Genomic DNA, 18,685 nt, shown 5'->3' with positions numbered 1-18,685 from the left:
CTCTTTAGGGCTTGTGTCCCTTGAAAACAAGTTACTTTACAGACACTCCCACCTATTTAGTGGGACAAGGGGAAGACACCAGAATTATTTTCTGCTTTTTGAGTAACCTAAAGGAAGGGAAAGTATCACACCCCTGTGGAGACTGACTCCAGGATATGACCCCTCTGCACAACAGAGATGCAGGAAGGCAAGAACTCAAGTAACTTTGAGTGCTATTTATAGACAAACAGCCCACTTGAACTCTTCTCAGAGTTTCTGGCAGTCAGTGGCAAACTGAGCCCCAAAGGGCTGTAATTGCCTTCCTGAATCACAAAGCAAGCCTGACTCTGTACAGTACTCAGTGACTATCTGGGAAAAAGATATTTTAAAATACTAAGAGCAAACTGAATGCCAGTAATATCACTGAGCTAACTCAGAAGTCCACAGAGTTTTAGCCTCCAGTTTATACTAATTATGTATGGCAAAGCAAGCTAAAATACTGAGTATTTTCAGAGAGTGATCAAGTGCACCACTTCTTTTAAAAAAACAATCACCACACTAATGGTGCATAGCACAGAACAGTGTATAAATTCATGTTTCAAACTGAGCATTTGAGAAACTCTTCATGAAACCCTCTCCTCTGCCTAAAATGATCCACAGCCTTTCAGTGTAATGTCATCATTACATATGTGCTGCAAAATAAAAGACCCTGAAAGTAAAATCTTTGAGAATGCTGCAGTAAATCAGAGTATCAAACGACCAAAAATCAGGATACTACAGTCTTCAGAAAGAAAATATGGAATTTATTTTACCATGACCCAGCTTGAAGAAAGAATACACCCATCTACTGCTAACACCCCTCTACAAGAAAATCCCAGGGGAAGTCATCCCATCTTTTTATTTTTTGCAGCATTCTTTTGCAGTTTTAAAAACAAAAGGGAAGAGATGCATTTTTGCCCAGCTCCACGCCTCTGAAGCTCTGGTACTTCAGATGGGAGATTTCATCCATCAGCGGTCACAGAATCCAACATGTGGCACTACACAGAACAAGTTCTACTGAGCTTCTTCAGAACACAGTGCAGAGAGAAACTGTAACAAGCACAAATCCAATGGAGGGAGCTGCTTCCAATAGTGAATATGGGAAAAGTCCAGCCAGTTAAGGTTCTACCACAGTAAACTTCTTTCACCATTTCTTCCAGGTCTTTGCTCTTATTCTGTGTAAACACTACAATAAAGTTCTACATCTTGCTGTGTCTCTACTGCTGGGGAGGAACAGGTACTGGATGCTCTTGCTGTAAATGAAGGCTGATAGCCAAAAGCACAGCCACAGTGCAAGTTTATCCTTTTTTCATTAGCAAATCTTCCTACTTTCCCTCCAGAGACTTCTAAAACATGCTGCTTACTTGGTTTTGGCAATACTAGACAAAGGCAGCTAGAAGTCAGGCCAGGTTGGTTAGAACATTCTTGCTTGCTGTGGTTCATCCTCTTGCTACCCAAGAGCCAACTAAGTCTTTGAAAGCAAAGACACAAATTTAGCCTTTATAATGATTCTGAGTTGAGAAGTATTTTTAAAGGACACATTCAAACATGAGTGTCAGAAAAATAATACATATACACACGCATACAAAAGAATAGTCAACTGCACACACAGCAATAATCAAATGCACAAACAGGGAATAATTTGTTACAGTTCTTCAGAAAAGTAGTGGTAGATTTAAAGACAAATTCAACTTGCAAACCAAAGGCAAAAGACAGACAACAAATGGAGATGTATAAACAAAACACAGCTTGGAGGACAGATGAAATAACACTCCTCTCTCCATGCATCAATAGAGCTCAGCTTCAGTAACACGACTCATTTGGGGCATAAAGTTATGAAGAACAAAGATCACGTACAGAGACTCCAGAGGAGAACAAGAACAGATGAAAGTCTGAAGAACATGAGTTAAGGGGAAAAAAAAAAAACAAAAAAAAACCTGAGGGTGGTAACAGTCTGCAAATCAGCTCTAAGGATAGATGCACTGGAAAAGGGAACACTGAACATCAGATGCATTAAACAAGCAGTTAAAACCACTAAAAACCACTAACTACTTTACTACATTTTTCTTCCTTCCCTCACAAAGCTCTTCCAAAGGAAGCAGCTCAGTGCTCCTTTCACCCTTGAGTTACATATTTCAGTACATAACACTGAGAATTGGCATTCAAAAAACCTTCTAATCCCAAGGACTGCAGTGGGCTTGGCATGCTCTGGAGCTTCCAGCACTGGAGATTGTCTGTCTAACCCGTTCCTAAAGCCACCCATCAGGAATGGCACAAGCACAGCTGAATTTGCCTGGGGAAGAAGCTAAAACTGAATCTAGAGACGTTTTTCAGCCAAATTTTTGAAATATTTTTAAGAAGCTGTACAGAATTTCAGAGAAAGGTGATGCCTAAATGACAAGTTAACAATTCTTGGTTTGGAAGTAAGTTTTATTACACAGGACAAAAAGTCTCTAAAGACCTGCACTGTGCATTTTGCTCCCATCACAACTACTTTCCTGATGAATACAACCAGAACTTTATGCAATGCAATAATTCTTTTTTATCATATCCTAGCATGTATTAAATCTTAAAGTATTTAAATAATTCATATTCACAACGAATATAACATGCCTTTTCGTGCAGGATGTTTAATGTATTATAGCTCATTTTAGAGATTTAAGTTTTTAGCTTTCAAAGTAAGGTCTGTAAAACAGTATGAAATAATTTATAGCAGGAAACTAAGATGCTTATATCCCACTGTAAAAAAAGCCACTTGTTTCCATAAGCAGAACCAAAGATAAGTGGCAGCATATTTCACATATTTTGTTTTTCATTACTCTGGTGAAAACTAGCTTGACTTTCTACAAATAAGCAGAACTTAATTATTTGTGCTATGCATATACTATATTACCATTTGTTTTCTTAGAAACTTGCTTATAATTACCTCCTAAATATACAACAATAACATTTTGTCAAAGTTGAATAAACAATTGAAAAAAAACAACCAATTCACATGTTACACTGCAAAATATTGATGACTCAGTAAATCTGTTACTTCTGACACTTTAGAAGACCCCAAATATTTGCTAGGATTATAGAACTGCCAGAAGTGTTGTAGACAGATGTGTCATAGCCCACCCCAAGAGGGTGTCCCCAGACACAGAACATGATCCAGACCGTTTTGGCAGCAAACAGCCCTGCTCCAATGCAATGACTGCTCACAGGCCACTTCCCTCAGCTCCAGGAGGTGTGGCTCCACATCCACACTACCAACCTGACTTACCAGTTAGTCTAGTATGGAGTAAGTGGCTGGCACTGGTTACTGCCACCACACTTGAATATTAAGCTAGAGAACATTAAAAAAATAAATCCCAAAGAGGGAAATCTGAAAAACGGATTCAGATCCGATCATCTGCACACCCCAAAGCATCCAGCCAATATTCAAACTCTCTTTTGAACACGTCTAAACTCTGATTTTATCACCATGTGCTAAGGAAACTACATGACTGACAAATGCAGACAACATAGATTTCAAGTCAGTGTAATTGAGGTTTTTTTTAGTAAACTACTAGGACTCTTCTTGCAGAAGATACAAGCAAGAGATTGAGGCCTGTCTATCTCCTCACTCCTTCCTCACTCTCTCCTGACACAGTTCAGGAAAAGAGTCACATCCTGGTGAACTCAAACTTCCAAGAGCAGTAGCTGCTTTGTGGGACACAGAGCTCCCATCTCGGCTCCCCTCCCTCCCAGCATCCCAAGGACAGAACCACACCACAGCCCTCTGCTGAGAGGAGGCAGGGACAGAGACCAAAGAGAGCAACTCTGCACCGGGTACATCCCATCTCCATTCAGGCACTACACAGGACTGGCAATAAAGCACTGCTGCTTTTCTCCTGCCCAAACTCTCCCTGCATTCCTTTTGGCTGAGGCTACTCCAAGTACTAATACAAGAAGTACTGAAATCCATATTGAATGGAAATAAGTTTTTAACCAGCAATAATATGTTTCCCATATTGGAATAAGTGAGCAAAGAGTGTTTTATCTTACAGAAGAATCCAGCTTGCATGAAAAATAAAATACAGCAGAAGGAAAATAGAAAGGAGAAGCTGAGTCAATAAAAACTATATCCAGAAGAAAAAAATCTTAAAAGGAGGATTGCACAAATTGTTTATGGTACAATCATGAAGAATTTACTGACTCCTATGACTACCTCTGACATACATACACAGATATATATAAATATGTAGTCAACTTGAGAGATTGAGGAGAACCCTGGCCAATTTTAATACTTCACAAAAGAAAACTGGTATGTTTTTGTCTCAAGCCTTCCCACTCCCCATCCCCTCTGAAGGAAGGTTAAAATCATCTTTGCCAAAGAGCTCCAGAAGTAGAGCTTTCATAGCTGGTAAGGTAACATAGCCATCCGATACCTAAAGGCAGCAATTTGAGTGTTATGACAATAAGACCATTCTTCACAGCAAAATCCATCTGGAAAACAGCTAAAAAATATGAAGCTGATACATTTAACACACTATCAAAGCATGGAAGTTAATTTGACTAAGAGCAGGATTAGACTAGACTTTTTTCTAATCTAAAAGCCTACTAGAATTGAAAAAAATATTTAAATCATGCAAAATCTCAGAGACATATATTATTAATAATTCAATTACATGCACTCAATTGAGTTTATCCAATTTACTCAAAAGCACAACAAATCTGTATGTTTCACATACCATATATTCCTTCCCACTCTGAATCTTTAGATGGTGAAGAAAGAAAATGAATAAGTCATTGTAATATGCCAATGTCTCAAAAGGCACAAGCTTTCCAGTTAACAAGACAGTGGTGATTTCAGTGGCAGGGCTGCTTTGATCTCTAAAGAAACACCTACAATGAAGCCTGTTCAAACTGTCCTAGTGAAAACTGTTTCCCTTATTTATGGTCTGTATACCATGCCCATATAACACCAAGTATTTTAGATCAAATTATGGTGAAAAGCCTTTCTTGGTTTACAATTAGTTACAATAACCTGACTCAGGTAAGATTTTGGCCATGTTGAAGGAGGCTAAACACACTTCAAATTTGATATTGCAACATTTTTACCATAAAGTTACATCTTTGCTCAAATTCCAGCAATCCTCTTTGATTCCTCCACAAAAAGACCCTGCTTCTCTTTATTTCATAACACCAATACAGATCTAGATGTGCATTTGCTGTATTCCACAAGCACAGAGGCAATAAATAAAACAACCATGAACCTTGCAGACCCCCACTTCTATAGTTTCAAGTGGAGCTTGGACAACCCTTCAGACATTAAGTTTCTAATGCCCACCTTTATTTAAATCACAGCTTAGTTACTCAACAGCCCTAAGAAAAGAAATCTCAAGTTCACACATGAATCTTATTCATCATAAATATGAGTCAAAGAATATGATCCAAGAATTTCTCTAACCCAGTATTTGACACTTTCTGAGGATTCCCTCAGATGCAGGATGAAAGCAAGCTGTGCCTCTCTGGCACTGTTCTTCTAGACCACAGCTCACTCTCTGATAACCCCTGTTGTTAGTGAATAATGAATGGGTTAGATCACATAGCATGAAAAAAAAAAAAAAAACAAACAGGTTTGGTTGGTCAATAGGTTGGCAAGTGACTAAATAGAAATGTACATATACAAAGGAAAACACTCACTTCCACAATTGCTGAATCTACTCTAACCTTTCAGTTTATCCTAAAGCAGATAGATTTTATCTGGGCTCATTCATATTATGATTTGTGTTCTTTATTTCCACTATGCAGATGATCACTTCCACTTTTTGCCTTTCCCAGTTCCAAAATACATAACCTATTCCCCCCACCACCACCCTACCAGCTTTTCCAAAGAGCATTATCAGGCCCTCATGCCTGAATGAACTATTGAAATTCACAGGTATTAACAGACACATTATTAGAACTCAATTTCTCTTTCACCATTTACACTACAATTAATCCCTCAAAATCTCAAAAACACCAAAACATTTGAGAGGGTCTCCAGCCAGCTTTAATACTGTATTTCATCAGAAAAGGACAACTCCGCTCCCTGTTTGAACATAAGAATGGACTATTCACATGTTTCATTAAACAAACCTTTGGCTCAACATCCTCACTCTCAAAATATTTTCCTCACAAGCCTCTTTGCAAACAATAGTGGGAGTCCTGAAGAACTCACTGCTTACAGAATTACTCCCTGTGTAGATACAGGAACATCATGTCCTCCAAAGGCAGCTGAAGTTTCTTTACCACTTTCTTCTGCATCTTTTTTTTTTTTTTTTGTTTTGGATGCTTCATTGTCAGTGTTTCAACATTCAGACTGAGAAGGAACACACTTAAAATCTCTGCTGGAAGGGACACAGGCACTCAAGCTATTTCCTCAAGTCAAAAAGCAGTTCAGTAACACTCTATGTCACTTCCCAGAAAACTCAGCCAAACCATGCTGAAACACTATCAACAGGGTATTTTAACTGCAGGGATTAACATTTTGACATTTCACAACTTTCTGCAGAAATCTGTGTTTTCAGTGCAGAATACACCAAATGGGCATCCAGGATTTTTATTTGGCCATGTGCCTGAACCAACACCTTTCTCTATCCTCAAAAAGAACCTGCAGAAAGAGACTGCACAACACAAACAAGTTATTTCCCCTTCCTGATGCTGATACAAGTTGGGAACAGAAAATGAAACGGGTTTAACCTGTTGGAATTTTTCCACTTTGCCCTTTCACCAGCACACATTGAGGACCCACAAAAAACCCACCAAGAAGAACAAGAGCTCTCAACACTCTAACCATTCACTTCCAGTAGCAAAGAGCTCTCATCTCCACTATCAACTACTGCCCCTAAAACGGCATTTAATAGACTGCCCTTCTGAAGATCCACACAAGAATCATGACTCTTCAGAGCTGAAGTATTATTTAAGAAATCAACAGTACCCTAATTAACAGTGGAGCGAGTTTCTAGTGCAGGACTCCACTCTCAGAATACTAATAATCTGTTAATTACAGCTTGAAAAATAGAAACATACTCCAAGCAGGGTGGTTCTCATTCCATAGGTTATTTTACCTATAAATCCCTTCTCTGCTAATAGGAGTTAAACTGAAGGAAGATACACAAGACTTGGTTTGTTTAGGTTAAAACTTGCCAAACAGCATGATTCAGTTGTTTTAATTTATCTTTAGTTTCTGAAGGTGGAAATAACTGATATTTACAGCAGTCTCCTGGTCTTGATCATAGAACTATTGTAGAACTATAGAACTACTGAATAAAAATTGTAGAACTATTTTTTGTGAAATAATACAAACATTGACAGTTGTTTAAAGGTAGTTGTTCATTAATAAAATTCCTGTTCTTTCACAGAATAAAGTATAGTTGTCTAAACTGAAGCTAATCAGGCAGGTTTTTAGAGAAAAACAAGACCTCTGTGTTTGTGTGCACATGGGTATGTACATGTGTGTAATTGCTACTATGCCAAAGGGGCATGAGACACAACCCTCTTGCTAGAAATTTGGCTTAAGGCTCTCACCTTCAACATCCACAGTCCTTGAAACAGAATAAGTAAGTCAAACAAGCAAGTGAGAAAATATCCAGCACTCTCATGGTGGGTAAAAACAACCTATAGAACATTTTCAAGCAGTTCAAACAACCTCCGGCTTCTACACTCTACTGTGCAGCAGCTCTCAAATCAAGACAGCTACTTACAAACAAAACAACTCTTATAAATCATACAGTACACAATAGTTGAAAACCACTTATACACAAGTACTTTGAAGAACAATATCCCATGTGGCTGCAGTTGCTAGAACTTACCTTCCAGAACTAATAAACAACATGTCCATGTGAGATCTGAGCATTAAAGGATTCAAGAAGAATGAACAAAACTAGTTTTGCAAGTCATACTCATTAAGATCCTAATGACACAGCCACAAACGTGGCACGTGAGAAACCCCAAGAAATCCAAGATACTGAACACAAGACTGATTTTCTTCCAGGTTGTAAGGTGGAATCAACCTTACACAGGGGGATCATCACAACCATGGCCAAGCTATGCCTGGAAACTATAGACAAGGCTTTAAATGTGTTTGAGCCATAGTTCTACCATCTACTTCTCCAAGCTATTTTTAATGCTGAGGGCTGAACTGAGACTAAAAGAACAACAGAAATCACTTGCTTTTCCCAAACTGCAAAAGAATACAAAGGCCCAACACTAGTATACCATGATGGAAGCCTAGAAGATCACTTAGGGTTATAAAGGGTATTTCCAGACAAACCAGGCAGATGAGTCCAGTGAAGATATTTGAACATCTCCCCAAACCACTAACTTCTTTTTCAATCACTGTCAAATTATGGCTTTTATTAATGAACTACCAAATTCACAGCATCCTCTTTAGGTTAGCCTGATGTTTTTAGTATTCCAGTCCACAGTGGGAAGGGCAAGTAGAGTTAACTAGAGAACTTCCCCCAGAGTATTTTCACTCTCTTGATCTCACACATTGATTAAGTGGCATTAATTTTGTCCAGTCTTTTTAGAGAGGAAGATGAAATCCCTAAACAAAGGCACTCCTTTTTTTATTTGCTCTTCTTTCCAGATTCTTTCTGCTCTGCTCATGTACTTGGGAAAACCAACACAAGGAAACCTCAGCTAAAAAACAAATTATCTAATCCTTGGGACAAATACCCAACTACTGCTTAGAAATCTGAAGACAGCATTCTCACAGGTGCTACAAGCAGCAAAGGTACCTCCTGGATATGTCAAATACTGTGAGATCCCTGTAAGCACTGCAGCCCCAGCACTGCCCCGTAACACCAGCCAGATCCCACCTGCAATTTATAAAGCCAGAAATAGGCTTTGGGACACAGCAGCCAGGTACATGAGAGGAACTGATCTGCATTTTTAAAAGTGCTCAAAAAGGGAGTAAATTATTCAAATTCCCTTAGTGCATGTAGTATCCCAGGAACAGCCTGTTTCCCTCACAAAATGATGTTTGGTCTTCAAGAGTTACAGCAGACAGACTGCTCCAACTTCCTGCTGACAAAACCTGTGCTGTGTTCCAAGCTGGGTTTTTTTCAAATCCAAAATGCAAGGAAAACCCAAATCCCTGCCCCTTTTGCTTCCCTAGAATAAAATTCTCCTTTAAGACTGTACACAGCTTAGCATCTATACACCTTCAATAAACGTTATTTAATGTAGCTCCTTAAGTATTCCAAAGTAAGGTCTGAAAACTCCAATTTCAGCACACCACAAGTCTGAGCATACACCTGTGATGATCAAATGTGCTTTGTTTCAAAGCAGGGATTTTATATCTTTTTGTCCTTGGAATTTTGAAACTAACAAATAATTTCCAAATCCATTACAAACACCCCAATCACATATTGTCAGAGGATTTGAATTAGTCAAGCTTTCACTCTTAAGCTAATAAATGCAGAAGCAACTATGTTTATCAGGCCTTGTTCCTGAAACTGGAATATTTCATATGTTTTTTCCAACAGTGATACCTCAGAACTACAGAATGCAAAATTGCTTTTGTGAAAGTTAAAACAAAGAAAAAAACAAAGAAAAAAATCTGTAAATTTCTAGAGTAATGAATTAATAATTATATATTGACCAAAGCAGCAAGAAAAAAAAGTCATGTAATCTCAGGTCAATGAAATATCACTTAATTCAAGTTAGTTTTTCTAACTCTGTATGTACAGAAAGAATGGACTAAGCAAGCTGCAACACTTGTAGGAGTTATGAGCTTCTTTTCCATGTTCTGCTCATCATGGGAATTTCCAGACTCCTGAACATTTCACCAAAATTTATTTGCTGCCAGATGTGTGTACAAGTCAGGTTCAGAAAAAGAACTACACAAGGAAAGTACCTGCTGCCTCCAGTAAGGCTTCTAGTCTTGCTTGTGTTTCTGGATCCACAGTTCTCAAGTCCGCACCTTCTGCAGCACTCGATAAGAATAACTCCGATGTGGTTTTAAGTACTGGGTTATCAAGATCTTCTTGGTCCAAAATAAATGATTCAACCTGTTTGCCAAGTTAGAAAAAACAATTTTACCATTTTTGAAGCTTTAAAGCAAATCTTAAATATTACCCCAAAAAAATCCCATAAAAATAATCTAACTGTACTATCATAATTGTGTTTTAGCTGCCAAGAACATAGAACAAAACTACAAAAAAACATCTGGTCAACTCACTGAAGAGGTAGTTAAAATCACAAAAGACAAAAACCTTGCATAAAAAAGAATATTCAAAAATTTACAATTTAAAACACCTTAAATACAGCAAGGTCAACTCAGATAAAATACTGAGTAAGTGTTATGCATGTTTGCACAGTTAACCACCCAAGCAGACAGTTAACCACCCAAGCAAGAAGCTGTAACATCTTTGTCACCAGAAGCTCATCTATCATGTTATTAATAAAAGCCACCAGTAATGAATTTGGTACATCTGGACCTATTGAGTGCCAGAGAAAGATGGAATGTTTTCCTGAGATGCCTTTCATTTTTACTTTAAAAGTAATTTCAAGGGAGGTAGCACAAAGATTTTGTTTGTTTTGAGCAGGAACACAAGAGTTGAGCAAAACTCAACACCAAAACATCTGTTTCCAAGCTGGCACTCGGCATTTCCCCAGTCTGCTCTGCTTTCTGGACAAGAACAGATCTGCAGAACGATTAAGCAGGCAGGTATTCCAACCGAGCAGCAATAATGCTGTCCCACCAGTGCCCCACATGACCTCCAAACACAAGCCCATGGAATTACTCAACATAACACACTGCAGTTTTATGACAGCTTGCCAGAGTAAACAAGGAGGATACCTGACTCACACTCTAAAGAGAGCAGAGCTACATTTCAGAATCTCCCAAGCTCAGATATAATTCCCTCTATTTTCAGTAATATTTTAAGACAAAAACACTATTTCATAATTAGATATTGTCTGTTATCTGTACCAACACTACTGGTGCCTTAGATTTGTCACAGAAATGAGACATTCCTGTTACTCAGCTGCTGCTGCCCTCTCCCACTTCATACCCCAGTCTCATCTTCCTTTCTCAGTTTTCCCCAAAATACTTCCCCCTATTTTTCTCACCTCAGCAGAAAACTACCATCTTGTTTCCCCTGGAAAGGGAAAATTTATATTTTAAAAAAATCAAATCAGGCCATCTGCAGATTCATTAAGTGCTCCATTGTGTGAACAACGTTAACAGGATCTGGGAGCAGCACAGAGCACTGCTATTCAAAAGCAACTTGGATTCGTTCACTTCTTCCCCTTTTTGATATGTAAATGGCTGTAACACTATCCCCTGGTGTCCAAGCCAGCCCCGTGCACCAGGGAAACGCTAACATTGGAATATAATGGCAATCAGGGAGCAAGCATGACTTTTTAGGAACACTAAACATGAGGCTCACATCTCAGTGGGTATCTGTGATACCAGCCAGCTAACAGATAGTAGATCTTGTATGCCAGACACAAATATTAAAGGTAAGGAAGCAGGCTCTGATTTGGTGCTCAGAGAAGTAAGATTTATAGGTTAGTCCAAGCAACAGTCCTAAAATAAGAAACTGTCATTGCAAGAAAGAGTTGAACACTAAACAAGCAGAAAAGTAGTAACCTAAACCAGTGATACATATTTTTACTACAAAGAAGAGCTATTTACAACTCACAGCAAAATGCAACCCTACAGTAAGAGCCCCCTCAGCAGAACTCTAATTCCAGGTTAGTCCACAGCCAGCTTAAGGACTCCCGGCTTTCATGAGTTCTGATGCAAAACTGGCTTCTGGGAAGATTCACCCTTACCTATCCGAGTACGTCAGGGTTTTTAATTTTTTCCCACAAGATTACACAAGACATGAAAATGACAAAAATATTATTCCTATTGCAACATGTCTGTGTGATCTGGTGAAGGGTAGAAATTCCCACTCTGTGTACATGACCATTCATTATATACAGCTGAGAACTAGATACAAGAAATTGTATTAGATTCTTATGGACATTTTTCTTTGTCAACTATACCACTAGATTTAACAGCAGTCCTCCCTTTTGAGGACATACCAAAAGGAGTAAAAATGTTACCTCCCACTGAAGCAACTGCACTTGAGAACAACAAACACTGCAGAAACACTCAGTGGCTCCTGGCAAGCCTTAGGGTTCAGCCTTGGGAAGAGCCAGGCAATCCTCAGCCAAGGGAAGCACAGCAGCCTTGCAGCAACCTGCCAGAAGCTGTCCTGCTGCAAATTCTAAACCTTCATGGTTTTGACATTTTGGGAAAGATATGGACCATTTTCTTCCTGACTGCTGCCAGCACAAGCTCACTGGGATATATTTACTGGATTTTACAAGCAACAATCCACCTCTCAAGCCTAAATCAGTGTTAATTCACCATTCACAAATATTCAGCTTGCAAGGAACCTCTGTCCCCCCAACAGGGAATGCATTTTGCTTACAGGATCCTCTAAATAAGTCTGTCTTTTCAATAATGATTGTGCAAACACTACTAATTGGAGTAAATTACACACACAGTTTTTACTTAAGAATACAAGTTCGGTAGTACTGGTGCCGTCTGCTCTTTTCACCACTCTTATTAACTCTTCTTGCCTTTCAGCTCTCCTTTACACCAGCAAAAATGTACTTCCAGAGACCTTGCTCAATTAAAATCTCTCAAAAATTCTTGCATCATATACAATACTTTCATCATAATTTTATATCATAGGAAGGCAGATGCTTTCATTATTACTGCAAAAGTTGAGCATTAATTTTTAGGTTTTATTTTGCTTTTTAGTAAGAGCTTAATAACATACCTACAATACAAATATAACTTGAGTGTGAAAATACTGAAAATACATATGCAGAATTTTAAAATAGCTGCACTACTGCCAGTCTCCCAGAATAAACTTCAATATATTTTCAAGTCAGAATGTCTGACATTTCTGTAAATCAATGCAGGTTCTCACACACTAAGACAAAGCTAGAGAGAACGAACACTTAGATATCTTATCTCTAATAGCAGAGTGAGAAATTACCTAATTGATCAGCTGTCTCTTGCGAATGGAAGTGACCCACAATAATCACATATCATAATAATTTTTTTTGAAAAAACAAACTACTGCAAATATATCAAATCTGGCTTTTTAAACAAAAATAAACTCCATTAAAAATCAAAACAAGCAAGTAAAAAAATCCAAGCATATTTCATATTAGCATTCCTGGAAAACATAATTCACTGCTCATGTGGCAAAATTTAGGCACTCTGCTCTATCCTAATCAGATCTGCAGCAAAAGTGATAGAGTAACCAGTCACTGTGCTATTTTTGGATTATTTTGCGAGCTGCTTTGGGCAGTTAATAAGCATCTTACTTGGGAAGGCTCATTAGGAACACATGGATTCCAGATATTATTCTAACTGCCAGAACAATTTCACCTTCCCAGTCAAAACCCAAGAAGCTGCATGGGACTCGAGGGCAGGGCAGCACCACACCTGCGTCCCCTGCTCCTCCACAGCAACCATGGACCTCGCCTGAAGTCCTGCCAAGGACTGCAGCAGCCTTGCAGCTCTGCAGATCCAGTTACACCCCTGCTGCCTCCCTCCAGAGCAGCTACATTGCAGCCATGTGGCCTTAACTCCATCAATGTTTATGTGGTAGCACCAGGACTGAGCTTACTGCAGCTCAGGGGGATGCAGAGGGGCTTTGCAGGCACCAAAGTCCCCACTAACACTGGTCGTCCTGGTGAGATGGACATGATGTGCAGGGTTACAACACATTTCTAATATTAAATCTAAACTGATCTTCCTTATGTTGCACTACTGCAAAGTACTTTTCCCAGAATAGCCTGGACCTGCTCACAAATAGCCTGCTCCTCACAGGCTACAGAGGATGGAAAAGCTTCCTGGGTAGCTGTAGGTAGCACTGATCTCCTCCTGGCAGGCAAGGGCAGCAGCAGAGACAGCTCCTTCTACCTTCTCCTTCCACTTCTGCCACACTAGTGCTCTTGGAAAGACTATCTTTACAAAAAGTACTGATAGGAAAGAGAAAGGTGCTGTTAAATTATTTCCTTGAACTTGTATTTTCCAGGAACCCCTTAAGCTATGAGCTCTTCTTTGGGGATAACAATACTCATTGCTCTGTTGGTGAAGTATTTATAAATAATAAGAACCCAAGCTCTTCACTGAGACTCCTAAACTCCTATTTTTTATTCAAATAAATGACTGCCTGAATTTCTCTTTTGTGTTAGGAAGCCATTCCTAATTACTTCTATAATTCCATTTGGACATTTTCACTCCATAATTAGTAGCATGTGCAATGTTGCATTAGGAGAAATGCAACAGAGAAAGTTCTTGTGGATTTTTCAGAAAAAAAAACAACCTCTAACAGTTTATGTTGTCTTGTCCTTTATTAAACTGAATGCCAATATTGGATTAATACTTGCAATCCTACCATAAAATTTTTGGGGAATAGTGACAGGACATACCACTAAGTCTGGAAATCAGTTTGTATTTCAAATTTAACACCAAACCCCTCTAAATTCCACATATAAAGGATGCCAACTATTAAAACTATCAAAAATAATAATTCCAAGGAGAAAGTAAAGGACTTTGTCCCTGACATGTCACTCTTAGATGCTCCCTGCAACAATTAAGTAAACCACTACTCCCTTGGTGTGGACACCAAAAAGCCTGGTTTTGATTTACCAGAGGATGAACTTTTCAACACTTTTCCCCTGCCAGCCTAGCCAAACATTTTTTGCACCTGCTTAAGGTACCTTCCTGCACAACCATTTCAGTTTCAAGAAGAGAAAAAACCACACACTAATGTGTGTGGGTATTTTCACAAAACCTTTCAGTGGGGTCTCAGGACACTGTCCTTTCTTGGCACTTTAAATCTACAGAAAGAAAATAAACACTTCAGGGAAGTACTCTAGAGTCAGTACCTAGAAACAACATAGAATCAATGGGAACATCAATTCAGACATAATTAATGATATAAAACTGTATCTACTGTTTGGCTAGAGCTGTAATTTCTGAAGGCAGTTTCTTCCATTAAAAAATAAAAGTTCCAGCCCAAGAAGACAAAGCCATCATGAGCAGTGAATCACCAAGAGAGCACTACCCTGCACTGTGGATGCTGTGATTACACAGTACCCTGCCAGCCTGGGGGTACAGGGTGCTCAAGGACATCACCACCTCAATGGGGAGCATACAGAACCTGGAGCATCCTTTCCAGTCACTGCTCACCTTGTGACAGGTCAGGCAGTGGTCAGACACTTTCATAGGTCACTTTAACACATCAGAAAGGGAGAAAACTCAGGGGAAGGAACAAATAATTTTCTACCACTTTATGAATTTCATGGACTTAAAAAGGGCTCTGTCGAGCTGGAAAATCATTCTTCTGGGAACAGAAAGGCATTAGATCATGTCAGCTCCCTGTGAGGCCATAAACATGACCATGGCTCCACCTTTAAGTGGAGCTGTCACCGCTCAGCACCTGCAGCAGCAGGTCTGTAGGCAGGGCATTAGATTGGGAGGGTGGGGAGAGAAGGGGTGCAAATCTGTTTAGCTCTGATTGCAGTAGGAAGCTGACTGACTGGAGGCAGGATTACCTAAAGAAGAGCCTTTATTCCCATAGATATTAAGCAATTACCAGCTAGTGAAATAAGCAGCTATAGGATCTGGGTTGTGACGAGCTCATTTCAGAGCACAGGTTCATGTTGCAGATGCTGCTATAGATACAGTGTAAATACAGGTGGACACAACCCCGTGATTTGCTGCTGCAGGAAATGAAAGGCCCTCACACAGAGTGTAGGCCATGAGTCCAACATCCCTACACACAATGCTATGTTCTTGATGTGTTAGCACACCAGCTGCCTAAAATGATGGGAGAGACAGCAGGCAGTGAGCAAGGACTGACATCTTTATGGCTATTTCACCACAGGGTCTCAAGCCTGGCACCCCAAGTCACCAGTCAGTTCTCAAAATTACAACTGTTATCTGAAACATGCAGATAAAACAATAAATCAGAATGAATGTTTTATACTACTACTCTTCCTTTCCAGAGATTCCTGATCCTGGTTTTCAATTTTCTTGCACTCACACTGAACCATAAGCAAACATTCCTGGACAAGCAGCTGTCAAATGGTTCATGTCAATTTAACCACTTACCTGAATTCTCTCTTAAGTAGACAACTGACACTATGCCATTTAAGTAGTTCTGAATACTACAAACAACATCCTATCACAAGCCTCTGGAAAGAGCTGTCCGATCGATGGCTCTTCCAGAAATAAGAACATTACAATTTATTTGTATTTAAGCTCTGTTTCACAACAATAAGCAACATGATTGCACCCTCTTAACCCTCACAGAATTAAGGCACAGAACACACAGGCTGACTCCTCTAGGTACAAGAAACTGGCAACGTTACAAAGTTTCTCTGTATAGCAGAAAACAAAGATTTACTCATCTCAGTAACTACTGAAATAATCCAAAGAACTGTTAAAACCAGACATATTCAATGTCTAATAAACAAAAATAATTATGACTATATTTTCCCCATGTACAAAACAATCTTTTGCAGCAAGGCGCTGTCACGTACAGAACTGGAACTGACAACTGAAGCTTATTCAAAATTCACATCAATCCCAGTAAATCAAGTGCCAATTCTTGACTTTATACCAAAGAAAACCTTTGAAAGGAGACCAGGAAACTTGACTAAAATAAGCACCACTTGCACTAAGCACTCCTTATTTTCACGTATTCCATCTCAGTCCACTCTAAATCATGTTTTCAGTGCACTATCTTCCCCACGGGCTCTAGGATTCCCTCCTCAACTGTTTTTTTTATCTAATATTCCCACAGAAAGAGCCCCTCTTCTTTCCTCACCTCAAGCCAAGAAACAGCTGGCGTAATTCAGTATTTGATCTATAAGAATATAAAACACAACTGTTGCATGAATTTAGCCATGACTTTCCTTGCTCAAGTATTAAATCCCAGGCATTAAACCAAAGTGAAGGCAACTTTTAAGGCAGAAGATGAATAGATGCATTTGTTTGCCGATGTAAAAGCTCACACCCAACCAAGACAGGAAGCATTCTAAGCCATCTTCTTGGAAATGACCTTTTAAGATCTCTTTTCAATCCAAGGGGACAGTGCCTAAATAGAAAAGAAATCATAGAAGTGGATCTTGAATACAATACTAATTCAATAATCTGTTTCCAGGCCAACCTATACATTTCGGACAGAGGAATCTCAACATTTAAAGCGACTAATTAAGTTATCTAGAGGCTTATAGCGAACTGAAAATAATCCTGGGCTTTCTGACCCTCTTGGATCCCAGGTTAGTGGCAGCTATTCTTTTCAAGGCCTGGATAAACAGGTCTGTGCACACTGTCCTACTGCCAAAGTAGCAGAAACCCCAATGCAACTCCTGAGACATCACTTAGTCATTTCAAAGAAACTATCAAAGAGCCCTGGCTAAGCTATGCTCCACTGAAAATTCAAGATATAGCAGTACAAGGGCTTAAAAATGTAACTATTTTATAAAAACAATTAAAAGAGATACATTTATCTAAGCTGTTGGGTTTATCCTAAGAAATCCTAAATGCCAAACATCCACATGAGACTCCCTTTCTCCCTGGCTCCTTTTCAGGCTGTGCAGGAGCACATACTCCAAAGAGTTGATGCTCAGAAGTCACCATGACCAAGGATCAGTTTGGGAGCAGATCATTCAGCCCCAAATGCTGATCTCCCCTCCTGCCTTGGTTTGACTGACTTACTACCTACCTGCCATGTGACACTATTGGTTTAATTCATGATTTTGGAAAGGAGAGAGTTCAACAGGTTTAGGGATTTTCCTAAAAGAAAATCTTAGTTAATTAGTAATCCCTATGTTTTACTGAATGCAAGGGAGAATAACTTAGGGACCTAGCTAAAACCTAATGCTAATACACGAACTGTTAAAAACACACGAGATGACTTTCTGTTGGCCCATTGTCCAGCAGGCAATAAAACATCCTCTTTTTCTTTTATTAGGGAGTATTTTCTTCCTGCAGGGTGGGTATGCAGGAAGGTACCTTTGGAAAGCTCTCCTGGCCAGAAGGGCCAGCCACACTTGTCTCTTCTCGGCTACCACCAGCATTTGGACAAACACTTCACCAGAATTCAACCAGGAGTAACCCCTGTCAGTCTACAGCACTCTTCCTTACACATTCTAGGAGCTTTGGAAGAGCTAAAGATGAAAATAATTTTGAAAAAAAAAAAAAATCTCAACTCCTCTTGAAAGCAAAGGACCAAAGTGAATAAGGGGTCTCATCTCACAAAAACCAGGAAAGAAGTAACAGGATCAGCACAGGACTAATTATTTTATTTATGTTTTATCATAGTAAGTGTTTTCTATCTGCACTTCAGCAGAAGATAAACAACAACACAAAAAAGGAGAAAATCTTCTTATATTTTATAAAATTTCTAAACAATCAACATTACATAAGGAAAAAAATTCTTAAGTAATGAGTTGCAAGAGTCAAATGCATTTCCATAAATTTCACTTGCTCAGCATTCCTCAAAAACATATGCAAAATAAAACCTCTGCACTTTCACAATAAAAAGGGAGAACTACTTGTTGAGGAAAAAACCCTCAAATTATCTGTATTCTATTACAATACATATCTGTGTATATTACG

At 39.0% G+C, this 18,685-nt stretch overlaps 1 protein-coding gene across 1 annotated transcript in view; it reads right to left on the bottom strand.

Annotated features, from left to right (window-relative positions):
- ANKHD1 (ankyrin repeat and KH domain containing 1) overlaps positions 1-18,685 on the bottom strand; it is a 77,359-nt gene that overhangs the window by 52,629 nt on the left and 6,045 nt on the right. The window contains exon 2 of the mRNA XM_077786742.1: positions 9,890-10,043. Coding sequence (XP_077642868.1) covers positions 9,890-10,043 — 154 coding nt within the window. The remainder of the gene's footprint in view (positions 1-9,889; positions 10,044-18,685) is intronic.

This window comes from Lonchura striata, chromosome 15, assembly GCF_046129695.1.
Source record: "Lonchura striata isolate bLonStr1 chromosome 15, bLonStr1.mat, whole genome shotgun sequence".
In the NCBI taxonomy this organism is placed as follows: Eukaryota; Metazoa; Chordata; class Aves; order Passeriformes; family Estrildidae; genus Lonchura; species Lonchura striata.
The sequence above is the reverse complement of the archived record's forward strand: the minus strand, read 5'-3'. Positions and strand labels throughout refer to the sequence as shown.